The following is an 18,416-nucleotide window of genomic DNA, read 5'->3' as shown; positions in this document are numbered from 1 at the left end:
TCCAAGACACCAAATCCTCCAGAATGCTCCTGGGTTGGCTTACAGTCACACACCAGACACCAGTACATCTGGAGAATATTTGAATTGTTTGTTTTTTGTTGATGGTTTGGGGTTCAAAGCATGCAAAAGTCACCATTTAAGGTGATTTCAAACAATGATAGTGGTTTTTAAGCGGTAAAATATGGTAAGGCTCAATTGCGTCGACGAGTAAGGCTAGATCATCCTTTTGGCGCGATCATGACATGTTCATTTTCGTTTCTTTTCTTAATATATGTTGTGTCATTTATTAAATAAGGAGTGACACCTTGTCGATAGGAGTGATGCACCTACTCGTAGGAATGATTGGTGGTCTAGTGTTGATGTCATTGACATGTTCAAATTGAATTATTCAAGAGATCACTACAATAACCTTAATAATTTTATTTTGATTTGTAATTCTGGTTGTGTTGATAATCACACTACTAATTTTTCACTTGAGTGTCATGAGATGGCCTTTTAAAAAACTAGCAACACTTTTTTCAATAGTTGTATAATACAAAGAAAAATCTGGATCATTTGCAGCTGGGGGTGGTTGCATGTCCATATTTGTTTCGTCTTCTCTACCATCATCCGTATTTAAATTCTTATGATATGGATGTGTTAATATGTACTCCAATCGATGTGCTAACAACATTCCATCTTCAGAATCCTTCATACTCTGGAGAAGCTCCATAAATGACTCATAGCTCTCATCTCCCTTTTTGGAATTCCCAAGAAAAATATCATGGAACTGTTGTGTGAAACTATTGTGTTTTTCATTCTCTGTTTTCTGATCCAACTCATAAAGCCATTCGTCATCTTTTACCGCATTTCTTCTTATAAGTTGATAGACCGTTTCAATTTGTGACTGATGAACACTCTTGGCATCTTCATTTGCATCTAAATGCGCATGAAATCCATGTTTGAAACTAATAAATTGTTTTCGCTTTTTTCGGCATAATATTCTCTCACAAGGGCGCATCACAAATGCCAAACGTGCTTGTAAAAACGTTTTAGAATCTACAGTAATGGGAATATTCAACCTCTTTCCTATGGTAATCATATCTAGAGCTTTTGAAACCAACTCACCAACAATGGCAAAATATCTTAATGTCTTTCCACCGACATTACCTTGCAAGCATTCTCCGCTTGTTACACTAATAAATGCTTTTAGGTCTGAATTTGTATTACCACCACTGTCATCTGTCGATGAGTTGCACATCGATGGATTACCACGATCTGCAACATTTTTGTTGTTGTTTTGAACAGTAACGGAATTTCGAGCCATCACGTTGATATTATTGTTGCTGACCAAAAAGGCATCTCGAAAAGAGTCATTAATTGCTCGAATGGCTGCTTGGAATTTCAAACTTAACTCTAAGGCCTTGTCATGAGCTTTTTCTCCATTAAAAACAAGGAGATATTCTTGGTGGCTTCGAATTTGTAAATCAGCTTTTGCTGTTTTTCTTAGGGTAGAGATGGTGTTTAAAACCTTGCATATAACATTGCTTAACAACTGTGGGTGGTCGAATCGACTTTCATTCATGTCTGGAATTGCGATAAACACTAGATAACATTCCTTTGAAACGAGCCCAATCTTAAAGAGAGAATGACCCTCTGTAGCATTTGTAAAGGGAGAGTCATGAGTCGATGATGTTAATGAATGTCTGTCAATCGACTGAATGGATTTTGTAAGATCCACTAACTTCTTATCGAGTTGAGTGGTTGTCGTGGTTGCATTCTCGTTGAAATCCTTGGATCGGCGTGGGTGAGAATCGACCTTGATCGTTGGTACGCCATGCGTTTGAGAGGGTGGAGGTGATGGATGTTCTCCTTCACTTTCAATATGATTGAGAACTGAATCTGGCAAAAAGGATTTGAACTCATTGAGCCAAGCCACAGTTTCAGTGAGACTTTTGTAAATATTATTGGGCTCTGTAAATAAGGACGTTCTTGGCATGATGTTTTGAAGGTCAAGCATCTCCACCTTTTTGAAATCACTTTGAAGGGTTAGGAATATATCGGAAAGGAACCATCCTACAAGAGCACTCACAATCATTCCAATCGTTACGATCACTGCAGTTACAGCAATTGTAATATAAACGCTCATGATCACACCCTGGTTGACTTCATAGGAATCAACGGCCATGGTTAAACGCCACTTGATGGTATTTTCAAACGTATATAAACTCGAATAAACTAGATAATTGGAAATAGTGAATATCTCTGATGACTGATCAATTCCATTTCGTTTGGGATCCAACAAATGCTCATCGGGTTGAAGAGTCAACAATATATTCAGAATATCTGCTACTGGCAAATCCGAGAAGGACAAACGCCTCATAGGGCTCGCCTCATTCTCACTTCTCAAAGGCTCTACACTACTTGCAACAATAGAATTGTTGTTTCCAACCTCCGAAAGAATGATAAAGCCTTTGGTGGTTACCGTCACCGATGAAATCAAGCGAGATAATTCATCGAGAGCAAGATTAATTTTACAAATACCAATACGGGCTTTTTCTTTGAGTGCAATCAACATTGGTGTTGAGTAGTTTCGTTCTTGTTGTAAATCATGATCTAGTTGTGTCTTGTTGTAGACTGGAGTAGAGAAATACAATGAGAGAGGACCATTGAGGACTTGATAAATGGATCCAAAGACACCCTGGTCTGGATGATTTTGAGTTCGAAGGACACTAATGGACTCCACATAGTAATCTGTCTCATTGACAAGGTAAGACTTTGAAAGAACTTGCTTGCTGTAATTGGGAACACCTGTCTTATTGTTGGCTTCATATACATACAGATTACTTTCGTTTTGATATTTACGAGCCATCAATAAGGAGCCATCACTATTTTGGGTGTAGCCATACAAAAGGTTGAGCCCTTGTTCTCCAAAGCAGAAAGTCACTCCGGTCACTAAGAAGATCTTCATCTTGTTGAATAAATAGGAGAGTGAAGAGTCATTCATTTCAAATCTACCGTCATAATAGTCCTCCACAATGAGATTTGAGGCGACTTTGGCGACTAATAACTCTCGATCGAGAATTTTGCCCACTTTGTCCTTCAAATTGTTTAACATGACTTGCATTTGTTCATTGGATGCAGTTATGTTTACCACAAAGCAGGTAGTCCAAATAGCGATAGCGGTGATCAATACAATTAGAATACCTCCGACAATGAGCATAGTTCTCAAACTCAATAAACAGTTGAAACATCGAGAGGATCTTAATGATAAATGATATGATACTGATTTACCTTCATTTTCATTATTTTGCCCATCTGAGAGTGAAGTGTTATCGAATGATGATTGTTGTTGCTGCTGCTGCCTGAAGCATGCTGGTTCATCCAGATTGCTTATTTTGTCAACACTGCTGCTGAAATAGTAGTTGGATAGTTCTTGCACAGAACGACGTTGAGGCACACTTGTCTTGTTAACTCCTTCATTTCGATGTGGAGGTGGATATATGAGAGGTGCAACCTGTGCGGGCATACAAACTTGTTCCCGAATCAAGAGAAAGAGACAGAGAAAGAAACTGAAAGGTTGAAAACCTTCAATGATGTTTTGAAAAGAGAGGATGTGTTTCAAGAGATGATTATCGTGTGGAGAGATCAGTAAGCAATGGCTGTTCTCAAATCGAAAAGAGATGCGCGTGAGGTGCTCTCTTTGTTTGATTTTACAGAGTTTTACGAGTTTAGAATCACTCGAAGTGAGCACTGTTTACAACAAGATCACACTAACAAATCTTGGATTTAAGGGGAAACGGGAGAACAATTTGGACCCAACATGGCAAACGGGGGCGGCTGTTTTTTCCAACATTTAAGGCAGCGGAACTTTTTGTAACGTTCGTTGCTGCGCTGGGTGACGAACATGGGTTTTGAATGATGTGGGACCCTGGCACACGCGATGTTTATTTGCCTTAATAGATTATATTACCATATATAATAAAAAAGGCCAAGATTTTTTCAAGTCCGACCGCGCTTGTTATCACCTCTTCTATCACGAACACTAAGCATTAAGGAAAAACAAGCCAAAAGAGCATGGGGACATTGATCACAATACAGATTGTCAAAGGTCTTAAGTTGTTGGAAATCTTTTAAATAAATTAGCTTATCCTGTCTTCATAGGTCGTTAATAGCTTGATTAATCAATGTAAATTACAAGAACGTGATGAATTATTGTACACCCACATCATTTTACACCAAAATTTCGAAAAAAAACACACAATCATAAAGATATAAAAAGACCACTTTATTTGGACAACTTAATTTAGAATTATTATTTTAGAAATCCTGAATAAGATTTTATTATTGTACAAAGAAATTTGCTCACAAACAAAGAGTAAAAGAGAACAATCTGTTCATCTTCTTTTTGAGAAAGAGCGGAAAATATCTTTCAACTCCCTAACACTCTTCTCTACTGAATCTGAGGAATCAGAGGAATCACTATCCGACTCCACTTTGTTGCTCTTCTTTGACGGGCTTGCCTTGATGCCCTCGACGTCTTGTATTCCTTTAATTAAAAAACTTACAATCTCGACATCTTGCAAGCCTTGCTCTACAGCCTTGCTCTTTATCTTCTGAAATTGTTGCGATTTGGTATTATTGTTAACGTTCTCCAGTCCAAGCAACTTTTTCGCCTTCTTAGCCTTCTTATTGGCCTCCATTTCCTTCTCCATCTTTATCTTGCAGCGCAGGTAATTACAAGAACCATCACAGACCACTATACCTTTGCAGACGGCCTTGTGATTTGTCAGTCGTGACTGGTGGTATCGAGTGCAAAATGATGATGCAGCCACTTGTGTCTTTTATAATAATAATTATTAATTTGAAATTATATTAAACACATACTTGTGGTAAAATTAATACGGTTCCGATTACGAGAGTAGAATGATTGATAATGATGAGAAAAATTATTTACTTGAAGAAACTTGTGAGGAAGTTTGTGAAGCAACTTGTGGAGAAATTTATGGAGCAACAAATTATAATATTGAAAAGAGAAAATTATTTACTTGAGGAACGTTGTTGTGAAGTAATTTGTGGAGCAACGAAATAACTTGGTACATATTTAAAGACTTGAAGAAGGCGAAAAAGTTGCTTTTGTTGCTTCACAAGTCTCTCCACAAATTGCTTCACAAACTTCCTCACAAGTGTGTGAGCAAATTTCTTTGTACAATAATAAAATCTTATTCAGGATTTCTAAAATAATAATTCTAAATTAAGTTGTCCAAATAAAGTGGTCTTTTTATATCTTTATGATTGTGTGTTTTTTTTCGAAATTTTGGTGTAAAATGATGTGGGTGTACAATATTTGGTTAGCTCAACAATAAAAATCCTTGCCGAAAAGAATCGAATCTAGGAGGACCTGCGCTGTCACAAAGTTCTTCCTTTCCACAAGAACATTTCGATCAGCTTAAGAAAGCTAATGGGAAGCCACTAAGCAATGCAAATATTTGATTTGATTGGAAAAATTTTTTAACTTTGAAGCTCAACCCCATTCATGCCCTTCACTTCGTTCAGAATATGATTAATCATTCTTGTAACCCTATATGGGAAATTGGAGACCATAAACTCAAATTTTTTCACCAATTATGCATTTCTTTTAAAGGACAACAACTCTTATTGTCAACATGCATGCGGACATCTCGTAAATTTTTCAACTGCAAAAAACCGACCATCGTAAAAAAAATGCAGCAAAATGGCGCCACAAGCTCGGTCGAGGGAAACAATAACTCAGCTTCTACCTCTCCATTACCTCCACCAAGGAAATTAACGGAGGCTGCTTCTTCAACATCTATTACATCGGCAAGAGGAGGAGCGGGTGGATCAAATGTGATGTCTGAGGTCGGAAGCACGCTCGGAACGACAAAAGACTACAGTTCATTGTCAGCGTTTAATTCATTTTTGAATAATTCTGTGTTTCCTCTTGAGGATTTGAATAATGTTGCACAAGCTTTAAAACCTCCTGAAAAGAATAATATTCCTGTATCTTCCAGTCAAAAGGGGCCATCTGTTTTTTCAAGATTCACGAAAAGGATTAATGTTCGATTTAAGGGAAAAACTTTTCTTGAAATTCCGACCTATCCTTTTGTAAATAGTGATAATGAAACAGAACAGGCAACATCAAAATCTCCCACCAATGCTGGAACCAGATCAAAACCATCTTCGGCACAAGGAAAAAGAGGACCACCCTCTCGACCAAGTTCTTCTTCCAAAAAAACTCAACAACAGAATAGTAACAACACCACCACAAGTTCAAACACCTCTCAAACAGAGGAAGACAGTATTCAAAAACTTTGGGAGCACAGATTTGTGTACTTTCTTGTCAGCAATTTTCAAGCTAACTCTGGACAAACTGAGATGCATCACACACTGATTGAATCACAGGATTTTTTAATCGAGAAAGAACATTGTGTAGTATTTGAAACTTTGCAAGATTTGGTGTATTATGAATCTTGTCCTTTTGTTTCGTTTTTAATAAGGAGAGAGTTTGACCCTTCACTTCCATCGTCGTCCGTTGCAGAAAAAAAGAAAAATGGCCTTACAAACACCAATGCTCAAAAGAAAGACGCCACAGGTACGTTCATCATCATTCTCGAAATTCCATCTCAAAGTTTGAATATTAATAATAATAATTATAATTAATATCAATCTTTTACTCAATGAACATCATCAACAACAATAATCAGCCATCAATCCACCAGTTTCTAATTTAGCCAAGAAAGATAGTGCTCCTCTCCCTCCTGGATTACCAACACCATCCACAACCAAGAAGATTCAAACAGCAATCACTGCATCCACTCCGATCAATGAAGACGAGCTCATCGAGTCAATGATACAAGATATCAAGAGTGCTTTCGGAACGAATTGTGAAATTTTGCACACGTTTAAAACTTGTACTTTACCACTTTTCGTGAATGACAAGTTCGGGTTCACAAAATCAAAGTATGAACAAAAACACAGCAATAAGTACAAGAATTGGAGTTCTCTTCTATGCAGATCAGACACATTGAATATTGGACCAACATCTCTCATGGACGAGTCCTTCAAATCGGAAACTCTTTCATCTTCTCGATTTAGCATGACTCAGGTTCCGACCACCCATGAAGCGAGTGAAATTCTTAACCATATCAATGTAAGGATTGAAGTCGCCGAAGGTACTAGCATCCTCTCCGAAGAGGTTCAGAATAAGCTCAACCCTGTACTAATATCAATTTCCTCCCTAAAAGATTTGCCAAATGAGAAGTACCTTGCAGACAGGTGCAAGCCTGTCTCTATATCATTCAATATTAGAGGTAAAACATTTAGGACGAATGGTTACGAACATGCATCGTTTATTTCACTTAATTACAAGCGAGTGATATACTTGGGAAGTAATTCTGAAATGGAAATGTATAGAGAATATTTTTCAAGAATGCCTATCGTATTTGAAGTGCACGACAGAGACCCAAAAGAGGGAGTGGGTAAATTCTTCGGAAAAGCTGAGGTTTCTTTAAAAACGATGATCCTTAATTCACGAGGTAGAGAGGTCTCTGACAATTTTCAAATTCAAGGAGTCTGTATGCTTCCAGATGAATATGAAAAAGCTGTGAAACGTCTGGAAGAGGAAAAGAAACGAGTAGCAGTAGTCGAAGAAGAAAAGAAAGCAAAAGCATCCTCGAAAAGCCCAAAAAAACAAAAATTCCAAAACTAATTTGCTAGAATCTCCCAAGGTCCCTTCAACATCTGCAAATACCGAAGTCTTTCCAGTTGAGTACACTATTTTCGAAGGAAAATATGTAGAAAAGAAGAGTTCGGTAAAGATTCAAATGAGATTTAACAATCCATTTCCAGCATATACTGAGACTGAGAAAAGTATTTATCCAGTGGTGTTGACTTTTCCATGGGATAATATCGCGCTTGTTCAAAAGGTTGAGCAATTATTCACACAATACTTTACAAGGCCAACACCTTCCAAGAGCATGTTGGACTTATTTGGCCCAGTGTCACCAGTGGGCACATCAAATTTTCTAGGGAGTGCAAGTTTGTCTCCAGAATCAGCAGAATCTCCTCAAGTCAACACCTCTAAAGGAAATAAGGACTTTCTTAAATATTTCTGTGGATTTGAGATTTGTGACGGAAGGAAACGATTACTCACGGTAGAGGTTACATCTAAGGATGCTCTCCGATTTTTCATCGACCGTGTAGAGAATTATTGTAACAAGGAATCGCTCCCTGTGAAGATCATGTATGACTTTTCGTGTTTTTACAGCAACAGACTCTATGAACAATTAATTGGGGTTAGTTCAAAATCTGGCGATAAAGTCGAAGAGAAAAAAGGAGCTGGAAGAAGACCATCCATGCAAGTGATACCAGTAGATGACACAAAGAAAGGTATTACTCGATTAAGACTTCAAGATACATTTGAAAATATTTTATCTTCCAAAGAAATTTATATCAAGAACAAGAAAGCTGAAGATTTAAAAATTTTGGCAGCTCTATCCAAAGTTTATAGTATTTTCTCTTCCGATTCCATTGAACAAGTGATTGAAAATGGCCTTCTCCCTGACTCTTGTAATTTAATGAGCATTAAGGAACGATTTTGTGATGATAACCTTATTGATGTAGATAATTTATTAGTCATGAATCAAAGGAAGAAAAAATCAGAAGATGAGGAAATGCAAAAGACCAAACGGGAAACGGAACATGAGGAAATTTATTCAGCTCCAGAAACTATAGACGACTTGGGTCTTCATTTGAACGAGGAAGTTGGATTAGAAGGAATTCCTCTTATTGAAACACCAGCTCATCTGCCTCCTGCTGAAAAAATCATTTTTGAAGGAGAAGAAAAACGAAAGAAGGCACGAGTCAGAGCTTTTAACACAAACCCTTCTGGATATACTTTGGAAGAGGTGTCACAACCTGAAAAGAAATTTTGGATCTACATACCCCACCTCAAGGGTCACATTGTTGCTGCATTCCCTCCCATGACCAAAGAGTTTCCTCCCTTTAATTTACACAGCTACATGACAGGAACATTGATTCGATCCGATCGAAAACATCCACCTCCAAAAATTAGGGCCTATACCAACTTTGGAAGTATATCCACAAAGAGTAGAAAGCCCGAAATTACCATCTCTCCAGATATTGTGTATTGTATCATGGTCAATTCGTGGACACAACGAGCAAGTACGCAAATCGATAACAAACTCGACTACAAATTAAGGCAATCAATGAGAAGTCCAACCTCTAAAAACTTCATGCATGAGAATTTTCAAACTGTGCATGAGCTATCCAGACATTCATCTAATTCCAAATTTCGTGAAGAGATGGAAAAGAGCTCTAAAAAGTACATTACCATACCGACCTATCCTGAAGAACGAAAGAATTTAGAAAAAACATTAGAATTACGGCAAACAACTCCTCCCTCTCAACCATGGGTTAATCGAGGAAAAACAACTTCAAGAGAAGACAATCGTCATCCCAAACAATTGGATCAAGCACGAATTGATGAATTACACATGATTGATTTATTTGACAAGAATCTTTCGACCATGTTGAGAGAAAGTTCAACAACGAGCTTATCAGCAGCAGGTGGTACATCCAAACGCACAGGAAATGGTGTCACCAATTTCACCAATCCTTCCCTATCCTCTGTCAAGCTTCCAAAAATTAAATAAATTATGGACCCGCAACTCCACCTTTAGATCAACATGTGAACAAAGCATTTATCTTTGTGAAACACTCGGAGAGTGAACAGTGGCTCTCAATGTGTTTCTGTTAACTCTGGTCAATTAGAAACTATCTGATAATCTGGCATTCAATGTGCGCGTACAAAAAGCTGATTCATGCAATGATTCGTATCACTTCCTTTTTCCTTAATAGTCTGTTTTCACAAAATAGTTATGGATTCTACACAAGAAGGGTCACGGTGATAAGCACCTTAAGAAAAAATGTTCTCTCACCAACGATCACTTTTTTCCAACTCTACTTCATGTAGATTCTGGGTCACGATCTCACTCTTGTTGTTGAGTTAGGGTGATATCAATCTGCTCATTCATTCTTCAATGTTCAGAAGGAGGAGCTTCAGACTCACCTCTCATCACTGTTACTCCATGGACTGGAACATGGATATGTTCAAACCTCTCCCAATTATTATAGTGCTCAAGTACCCAATAACAATGGAAGAAGCTATTCTCAGGTGAAATTTGTATTCCGAGTCGTGTCAGGAAGTTCACCAAATGTAGCTATCAAGAAGAATTCAATTCCAACAATTTTCAAGACTCGGATTCCAAGTGGATCAATGAAGAGACTCAAGGATCTTTCCTCTATTCCGATATAGCTCCAAAGGATGTGTTTTGTGTGATGATCAATGGAACACAGGCACGTTGGAATTTGTATGCTTTGAATTTTGATTTCCAATAACAAGATGGTTTGAAATAATTTTTTTTGTAATTGATCCTCTCATTTGATGAAAATCAAATTAAACACTCTGAATGGTTTCAATAAGTTATTTAATAATACTTCGTTAGGAGATGATCTATTATACAATAAGAGAAGTAATGAACAAAACTTTACAGTTCCAATAGTTGAACAAGCCAATCCTTCCAAAAGTTGTGACAGACGGATCTGTCAAACAACTCGAATTCGAGTCCTTCGTCTCAACCTTCAAAAAATTAAATTGATTGATTCATTTACAAATGTTGTTCTCTTCTATATTCCTCAATTTCCTTTTCTTGATTTTTCAAATAATCTTCTCCGAAAGCCATCTTGTAGGCATGAGCCACACTCTTTACTTCGCCTCTCATTTTGGCATATGTGTCCTCAATGTGTTTTTGAGAGGCACTATCTGGAACGAGTGAGGATGAAGATGGAGAATGTGAAGAAGAGGAGGATTTGTGATACATGTGTGAAGAAGTTACAAAGGATTATTCAATAGTGCGCAACTGTTGGTTGTGATCTAAAATTCAAACAAGTGAATGGAGAGTAAACCTAAGGTTGTTGTTGTTGTTGTTGTTTTTTAATTGTGTTTGATGTGGTTGTGGACTTTTTTCGCTCATTTACTTTTGTGGTCGAAAAAATTTACCGAAAATTCCCGGTCAAAGAAGCGAGAGTTTACAAACGCGAAATTGAAAAATGGTCAATATGGAGAATTCTAGGAAATCAAATAGATGAATGGTGAGAATCTGCAAGAACAACATTGTAGTCAATGATTCTGCACAAGATCTTCAATTCTTGTTTAGAATTCTTTTAACGCTTCAAGTTGCGAATATTTACTTTGTTGAACTTGTCATGATGGCAAATTATCTCTTCGTGTGACGTTAAAAAAAAATGCAATTTGTAAGTCCATCATCATTCGTTCATTTGAATTTCATACAAACTCTAATCGCCGGAGGGCTCAATAACTCCTCAATAATGAAACCATCATGTAATTCCACACATTTCCGAATTTAAATTCTTTCAATTTTCGCACGACATGCCAATTGTCACATCCTTGTTTGAAACTTGTCTTTTCATCACAGAAACAAGAACTCCAAATATTCAAAGTCTTCAACAAATTCGTCCCAAAATTAAAAGGAAAATGGCCTATCATCATTTTGCTCCTCAACATCTTTCTGCCAGGTGTCGGAACGTTAGTGGCAGGATGTGTCACTTCCAAAAAGAAAAAAGTCAAGTTTTGTATCATTTTCGGACTCTTACAAATGTTATTGAGTGTGGTATTGATTGGATGGTTGTGGAGCATCTTTTGGGGAGTGTTCATTTATAAGAGAAGTACTGGACTTGGCAAATTTGTGCCAGATGTCAATGTTTGAATTGTTGAATGAATTCACTATTTCCCTATCGGAATATTTTTTGTGATCGAATGATGTTTCGGTATGAAAATGTTTACCATTCATTAAAATCCTCGAACCCTAAAATTTATGAATATTTACGATCTTGTTTATATTATTATTTTACCCACCAATTCTTTTCTTGCAAGTGCAACAACACTTCAAAGAAAGTAAATATTATGATTCGAGATCTAGTCCTCCCTCAATGATGATTGATTGTTTCATCCACACGTGAATGATATCAATAAACCTCGCCGTCTGTTTGTTCATTGTGAACATTGAACTCTGAAAAAATTATCCTTGTTTCTTGAATTTCTTCATTCCACACAAAGGAATACAGAAGAATTATAGACATTCTTCTAATTCTACAACTGAATGGGAAGAATGTTTACAATTCTCCTGTACCTTTTCATCATTTGTGCTCCTTTCACTGAATCATTCATCACCAAAATGTGAGGTTCATCCTCCGAAAACTTTTTGTCAAAATTGTGGTTTTTGTAAAGAAGACAAAAAAAATGAACGAAAAAGTGTTTGTGGACAAATTGGACAAGCTAACGAATACTCAGCAGAGCATTCAAGGTAAGTGCCGAAGAGGAGGAGGAGGGTTGTTCATCTTGGTGATGATTCTTGCAATGATTGGATTTTTTGAATGTTATAATATTGAATATAAATTTATTATTAATGGTTTATTGTTGTTGAATGGATGTTGTTCGCGTGTGATGATCGGTCGGATACTTATGGTCGTTGTTGTTGGATATAAATATGAAAATATTGATGATGAATATTTTGCTTATTTTACAAATCATCATGATGGGGATAACCGTTATTATTTTGATCCATGATTCTCTCGGTATTATTGATGATCACCTAATTGGGTGTAATTTTGGATTAATCCAATCATCAACTTTTTACATACTACGTATCGGATTTTATGATCATCGGTGGTATGCGGATGACTCGAATGTACATTCGACCTTGGAATTTGTGCACACTTCCATGAATGTATAATAATAATTATTCATGGCCATTATTCATTCAATTATTGATGGCGAAACCTCATTCACTTTATAATAATAACAACAGCATTATCGTTGTGGGTGATATATCATGCCAAACGAGCAAAAGAGATTGTTCAAATTTGGTTACGAGAAGTGAAGAAAGCAGCACCAAAGAGAAAATTGTGTTACTTTTATTTGGCTAACGATGTCATACAAAACTCTAGAAAGAAAACACAAGCCTTTGTGGAAGAATTTCAACAAGTTTTACCCGTAGCCTTACATGATAACATTTCCATGATGCCCCAAAACGAGCAAAAGAGTTTACAGAGAATGTTCAATGTTCTCGAAGAACGAAAGATTTTTACTACAGAATTCTCTAGAGATTGTAAACGAATTATTGATGGCGCCCTTGAAGGAAGCGGATCTAGTGTACAAACAAGCAGTATTCATTCAGTAAGCGATTCCAGTAGTTCATCTTTGAAGAGAGACAGACAAGTTGCATTTGGATCTCCTCAAATTGATTCTACAATTACAAAGCCACTTGTTAAAACCCTCACTCAACTAAATGAAATTATGGAATCTAATCGCTTGGATCAAAAAAGTTTTGCTGACAATGATAAACTAATTTCAGAATGTAAACAAAAAGTGTTGGATAGATCTGATATTGGAGAGGATAGCTTAGGTAAGTGCAATTAGTGGAAGAAGAACATGGTGCGAGCGCGAATGCAATTTACATGTTTTTAATTTCAAAAAAATGGTAATTTTTTCAAAATGCCATTCAATCATGCCACTCTTCATGTGTTTTCTGTCCACGGAACACTCCCACTTTTATTGTGATAAATTCTCATTCATTCTCCAAATGTGATCTTCCTCAAAACAGCCAACATGTCACCATTTGCATTAAAACAATTGCAATCCGACGTTGAAAGCATGATCACAAAATGCACCGACTATAAATTTGCACTCGCTAAAGAAAATAACAAGCGAAGAGAATACATTCAACAACTAGAGCAAGAATTGAAAGAACAGCAAGACTTATTGGACAAGTACAATGATTGTATTAAAGTACGTATTTCAAAAATAATGATGATGACACAATGATAACCGTTACATACAATTGACATGAACACTTGATATATTGTCATTTTCTCTTCACACATTCAACACAACTTAGGAATGGAACAATAACTACATTGTAGATCTCCAAAAAGTCTCAACATCTGTTGAAATTCATCTCAATAACAAACGTCTTGGCACAAGTAGCAGCAGCAATGCAACAAGTGCCTTCTCTTCACACGATGAAGATCCACTCGCCAGTACCGTTTACACAGACGACTTTTTCCGTGTTGACGAAGATGAGGAAGGTGTGGAATCTTCAAATAAAAAGTTGAAAATGGAAACACCTTTCGATGAAGATGAAGACCTTTTCAGTGAAGTGAAACAACGAACTGCTACTGCTGCGCCACTCACAGCCAGTGATGTGAACAGTTTGATGAGTTCCATTCTTAGTGCGATTGGATCAAAGAATGTAAACGGTTCGAATCATAATGGTGGATCAGCCACTTCCAATGAGTTCGATGCAACTTCTAGCGATTATCCTCCTTTCGATTGAATTGAGGAGTTCTTTATACACGAAGATTGACATATATTTATAAAAACGTTTATTTATCTCTCATGACTACACAGTTCAATGTTTAATATATTACTCTTAGTATCGTACATCATTTCTTTTTTTCACTTCCAGAAGCAGCACTATGCACTGAACGTTCATGTCTTCTCAAATTCGAACATGTCGTAAAGGTCTTTCCACATCCTTCCACTTGACAGACATAGGGTCGTTCTCCCGTGTGAATTCTCATATGGGTCTGTAAATCGGAACGTCTCACAAATTTCTTGTCACATCCTTCAAAGGTACACGTGTAGGGCTTATTTCCTGAATGAAGTCTTAAATGTCGTTTCAAATTGGCGAATTGAGCAAAAGTTTTTCCACACACGTCACACACATATTCACCCAATGAATTTTTGGTGGCATTTTCTTTGGTGACTCCTTTTGCAAGACTGTTGGGCTCGTCGTCCGTTTCGTCCAATAAATCGTCGTCAGAAGTTACTACTGAAGTACCATTTTCATTGAATTCTTCGTCGTGACCGTTATTTGTGGTTGTGGTGGTTTCTGGAGAAGTAGTGGTGTTCGAGGAGGCAATGGGAAGAGTACTCGTGATGGAGGCAGTAGAGGAAGGATTGTTTCGAGGGGAGTTCATGACATCTGACATGGTGGCAGTAGTAGTAGTGCTGGGTTGATGACTTGTGGGTGAAGTGGTGTTGCTACGTGAAGGATGTTGTTGGGTTGGCACTTTTTGTGGACTTGGTGGACTTGCAGGAAATTGTGGCTCTCCAATTTCTGGATTATAGACAACATGGAAATGACCTGTGTGAAGACTCGGAGGGATGTACGGTTGTTGTGGTGGAATGACATTTGACAAGTTGGAATTCACATCATGTTGTGAATGATGATGCGGATAGAACGAATTCGTGGAAGAAGAATGATTGGAAGGTTGAGGATAGAAATGATTCGAATGTTGCTGGTGATGTGTGGAATGACCAGATGACATGTGAAAACTATAATTGCGTTGAATCATGGATCCATGAGATCGACCTTGTGCAACTTGAAATGACGTCGATGGATCATCTTCCATTCGACGAGAATGTTCCAAAGAAAGATTACTCAAACTTCGATTCAGTGTGTGAAATTCATCACCACTCATGATGGATGATTGTTGAGAATTTGAATGTTGTGGCATGGAAGAACGAGAAGAAACAGATGATGAGGCATTGGAATGTTTCGAATGTTTTCCAAATAAATTTCCAAAAAATCCAATTAATTTTTTCCTTGTCGAATGAGGTTTGGATGGTTGTTGTTGTTGTGAAGAAGGATGATGCATGGACGACGATTGGTTTGTTGAAAGCGAATGATCATTCATTCCTACTCCTCCTCCTTCGACTGCTCCTCTTCCATCATTGAACCTAACAGACTGGTGATGATTAAGGGTATTTAAGAAATTAAGGGAAGATGGATGTTGTTGCATGAATGGTTGATGAGAAGCATGTTGAGTGGAATACATGTGAATTCCAGAAGTGGAACTCATGCTTGAGGTGGGAGAAGTCACAGAATCTCCTCCTCGCATACCATTTCCATAAATAGAATTCGTGTGTGAAAATCCAGACGAGGAAGGATAATGAGATGAAAACGAAGTGTGTGGATTCGTTGATGATGAATAAATTCCAGAATTTGAAGAGCTTATTTCTTTGGGTTTCTTTTGTGCATCAAAATCTTCATGTTCCCTTCGTTTTCGTTTAATTCCATGATCTTGTTGAGCGAAAGATTGTTCTTCTTTGGAATAGGTATATTCTGTGTAGCTACTTGAATGAATATTTGCATTTTCGTCTTGTTCATGACTAGCGTGTTGACCATTTCCATAAATGGATATTCCATAACCTTCCTGTTGCTGTTGTTGTTCTAAAAAGAGACGTTTCAATCGTTCCATTTCTGGTTCCATTTCTTGTTGTTTTCGAAGTGCTTCTCTGTATTGATGAATAGTTGAAGAATTGTATCCCATTCCACCATCTCCAAATTGATTCATTGTAAAGTGTGAAAATTGTGAATAATTCGAAGAAGGAGGTTCTGTCAAAATACCTCCTGTCAAATGGCCACCTGTCATCACAGCTGCAGGATCTTCTCCATTTGGAAACGAAACACTTCCTGTCGAATATCTTCTTCCAGAACTTGATACAGTCGATCGTCTTAATGCGAATTCTTCAGGATTCAACAACGATGTTGGACTCTGACTCATCAAACCTTGTACAGGATGGTTCGGACTCATCGGAGATGTCACAAATTGATCCGATGCTCGGAACGGAGTTTCTTGAGGTGGAGAAAAAGTAGAGCCCAATGAAAATCGATGAAATGAAATGAGTTGAGTTGGAGAGGCGCATGAAGAGGTGTCTCGTTGTGGTGAATTTGGTGGAGAAAGATGCAAAACAGTTGTGTTCGAATGTATGGTCGAAGATGAAGTTGCCAGTTTTTGATGCGAAAAATGTTGACCACTTGTCACATCCTCGTGATTCTTTTCGCCCTCTTCTTCTTTAAATAAGTCTTGTTTTTGTTGTTCTTGAATCATTTGTTGATACATGGTCGTGTATCGATAAGTGGGCGGAATTAATTCGCTTCCACTCGGAGTTTCACTACTTTTCATTCGATGACTGGCCAACGATGAAGAAGAAGCAAACAATGGATCTCCAAAACTAGATCCAGAAGTTTGTAAGAGAGATCCAAAAGTTGACATATTTCCACTGCTTAATTCATAGCGACTATAATGAGAGTTAGGTTTGCTTTCTTCAAAGTGATTATTAATTAACATGTTAGAAAGAGAAGGTGTGTGAATGCTTGACATGTCTTCGTCATCTTCGTCCATGGAATTCGAAACGTTGGGAATTTTGGAAGTGTTGGAAATCATTTTACGATGAGTGAGAGCGTCCTTACTGAGATAAATGTTGTTGTGATCGGAAAATTCGAGAGGACATGGTAAGCTACCTCTAATGTACAAGAGCTGTCATAAATTAAATTATTCGATGATGATTTCGTCGTATAAAAAGGAAGAAGGAATGATTTACGTTTGTGAAATAGTTCCAGAAAGGAAGAAGGAATTAATAGTTCCAAAAAGAATTTCGAATAATCATATTGAATATTCAAAAGAATCACACAAAATAATATCATTGAACCAATGTATGATCAATTGAAACAATTAGTACGGTATTCATAAATAAAAAATGTCACCAATAATGAATTCATTATTCAACTTACTGGAGTGCTCAGAAATTTTCGAGTGACTGCAAAAATTCCTGTCGCAATCAATGAGTCCCGAATGTCATCAATATGCAATTTCGATGTATGAATCGACGCTTTCGGAAATGGAGAACTTGAAAAAATTGGACTCGGATTAATATCACAAAATGGAGGACTTGATGAAGATGAAAAGGAAGACCATGCTGTGGATTGTGTCGAGGTTCCTAATGAAATATTAAGGTTGTTGATTCTTGATGGTGATGAGCCTGTGGATTTCTTGGAAGGTGTTGGCGACGTCGAGTCCGTGACATTAGGTAGATGGTTGCTGCCACTTGTCATTCCATTTTGAGTCCTGGGCGAATTTCGATGATACATGACTGGAGTTTTTCGTTGTCGATGAAACGACGTCGTATTCGTTGGTGGACTATGAGGTTGTGTCGAAGTCGAAGAATTTTGATAATGTTGTCGAGAAGAAGTTAACGGAGATGTCGAAGAGTGACTTCCACCATAATGTGGTGATGAACTTTGAGAAGTTTGTGGTGATCCTCTTGTGGATGATGTGGGTGATTGTTGTGGATGATTGGAGCTGCCACTTGTCGAAGATGATGATGATGGAATTGAAATATTCTTGGTGTGATGTTCTAATTGAAAAGAAGGTAATCCACGATAGGAAGAGGAAGCAATCTTGTCGAATTGTGAATCCGAATGATCGAATGATGCATCTTCATATTGGGACATTGTGAAATTCCAAAT

At 37.4% G+C, this 18,416-nt stretch overlaps 7 protein-coding genes across 7 annotated transcripts; 4 read left to right on the top strand and 3 right to left on the bottom strand.

The window, feature by feature from the left end:
- Positions 1 to 469: 469 nt before the first annotated feature.
- FDP41_007374 (uncharacterized protein) lies at positions 470 to 3,508 on the bottom strand (the record flags this gene model as incomplete). The annotated part of the gene is made up of 1 exon (XM_044711112.1): positions 470 to 3,508. One exon carries the CDS (start codon positions 3,506 to 3,508, stop codon positions 470 to 472), a length of 3,039 nt encoding a protein of 1,012 aa, XP_044568910.1.
- Positions 3,509 to 5,703: 2,195 nt separating this feature from the next.
- FDP41_007373 (uncharacterized protein) lies at positions 5,704 to 7,708 on the top strand (the record flags this gene model as incomplete). Its single annotated transcript, XM_044711111.1, has 2 exons — positions 5,704 to 6,592; positions 6,705 to 7,708. The coding sequence occupies 2 exons, from the start codon at positions 5,704 to 5,706 to the stop codon at positions 7,706 to 7,708; spliced, it is 1,893 nt and encodes a 630-aa protein (XP_044568909.1).
- Positions 7,709 to 7,823: 115 nt separating this feature from the next.
- Positions 7,824 to 9,674, top strand: FDP41_007372 (uncharacterized protein; the record flags this gene model as incomplete). The annotated part of the gene is made up of 1 exon (XM_044711110.1): positions 7,824 to 9,674. One exon carries the CDS (start codon positions 7,824 to 7,826, stop codon positions 9,672 to 9,674), a length of 1,851 nt encoding a protein of 616 aa, XP_044568908.1.
- A 1,014-nt stretch (positions 9,675 to 10,688) lies between these two features.
- On the bottom strand, positions 10,689 to 10,901 carry FDP41_007371 (uncharacterized protein; the record flags this gene model as incomplete). The annotated part of the gene is made up of 1 exon (XM_044711109.1): positions 10,689 to 10,901. One exon carries the CDS (start codon positions 10,899 to 10,901, stop codon positions 10,689 to 10,691), a length of 213 nt encoding a protein of 70 aa, XP_044568907.1.
- Positions 10,902 to 11,325: 424 nt separating this feature from the next.
- FDP41_007370 (uncharacterized protein) lies at positions 11,326 to 11,807 on the top strand (the record flags this gene model as incomplete). The annotated part of the gene is made up of 2 exons (XM_044711108.1): positions 11,326 to 11,334; positions 11,517 to 11,807. 2 exons carry the CDS (start codon positions 11,326 to 11,328, stop codon positions 11,805 to 11,807), a joined length of 300 nt encoding a protein of 99 aa, XP_044568906.1.
- A 533-nt stretch (positions 11,808 to 12,340) lies between these two features.
- Positions 12,341 to 14,435, top strand: FDP41_007369 (uncharacterized protein; the record flags this gene model as incomplete). Its single annotated transcript, XM_044711106.1, has 4 exons — positions 12,341 to 12,404; positions 12,909 to 13,505; positions 13,704 to 13,888; positions 13,998 to 14,435. The coding sequence occupies 4 exons, from the start codon at positions 12,341 to 12,343 to the stop codon at positions 14,433 to 14,435; spliced, it is 1,284 nt and encodes a 427-aa protein (XP_044568905.1).
- A 109-nt stretch (positions 14,436 to 14,544) lies between these two features.
- Positions 14,545 to 18,401, bottom strand: FDP41_007368 (uncharacterized protein; the record flags this gene model as incomplete). The annotated part of the gene is made up of 2 exons (XM_044711105.1): positions 14,545 to 17,427; positions 17,682 to 18,401. 2 exons carry the CDS (start codon positions 18,399 to 18,401, stop codon positions 14,545 to 14,547), a joined length of 3,603 nt encoding a protein of 1,200 aa, XP_044568904.1.
- Between the last annotated feature and the right edge of the window lie 15 nt (positions 18,402 to 18,416).

Source organism: Naegleria fowleri (genome assembly GCF_008403515.1).
Source record: "Naegleria fowleri strain ATCC 30894 chromosome Unknown tig3, whole genome shotgun sequence".
Lineage (NCBI taxonomy): Eukaryota > Heterolobosea > Eutetramitea > Acrasida > Naegleriidae > Naegleria > Naegleria fowleri.
The sequence above is the reverse complement of the archived record's forward strand: the minus strand, read 5'-3'. Positions and strand labels throughout refer to the sequence as shown.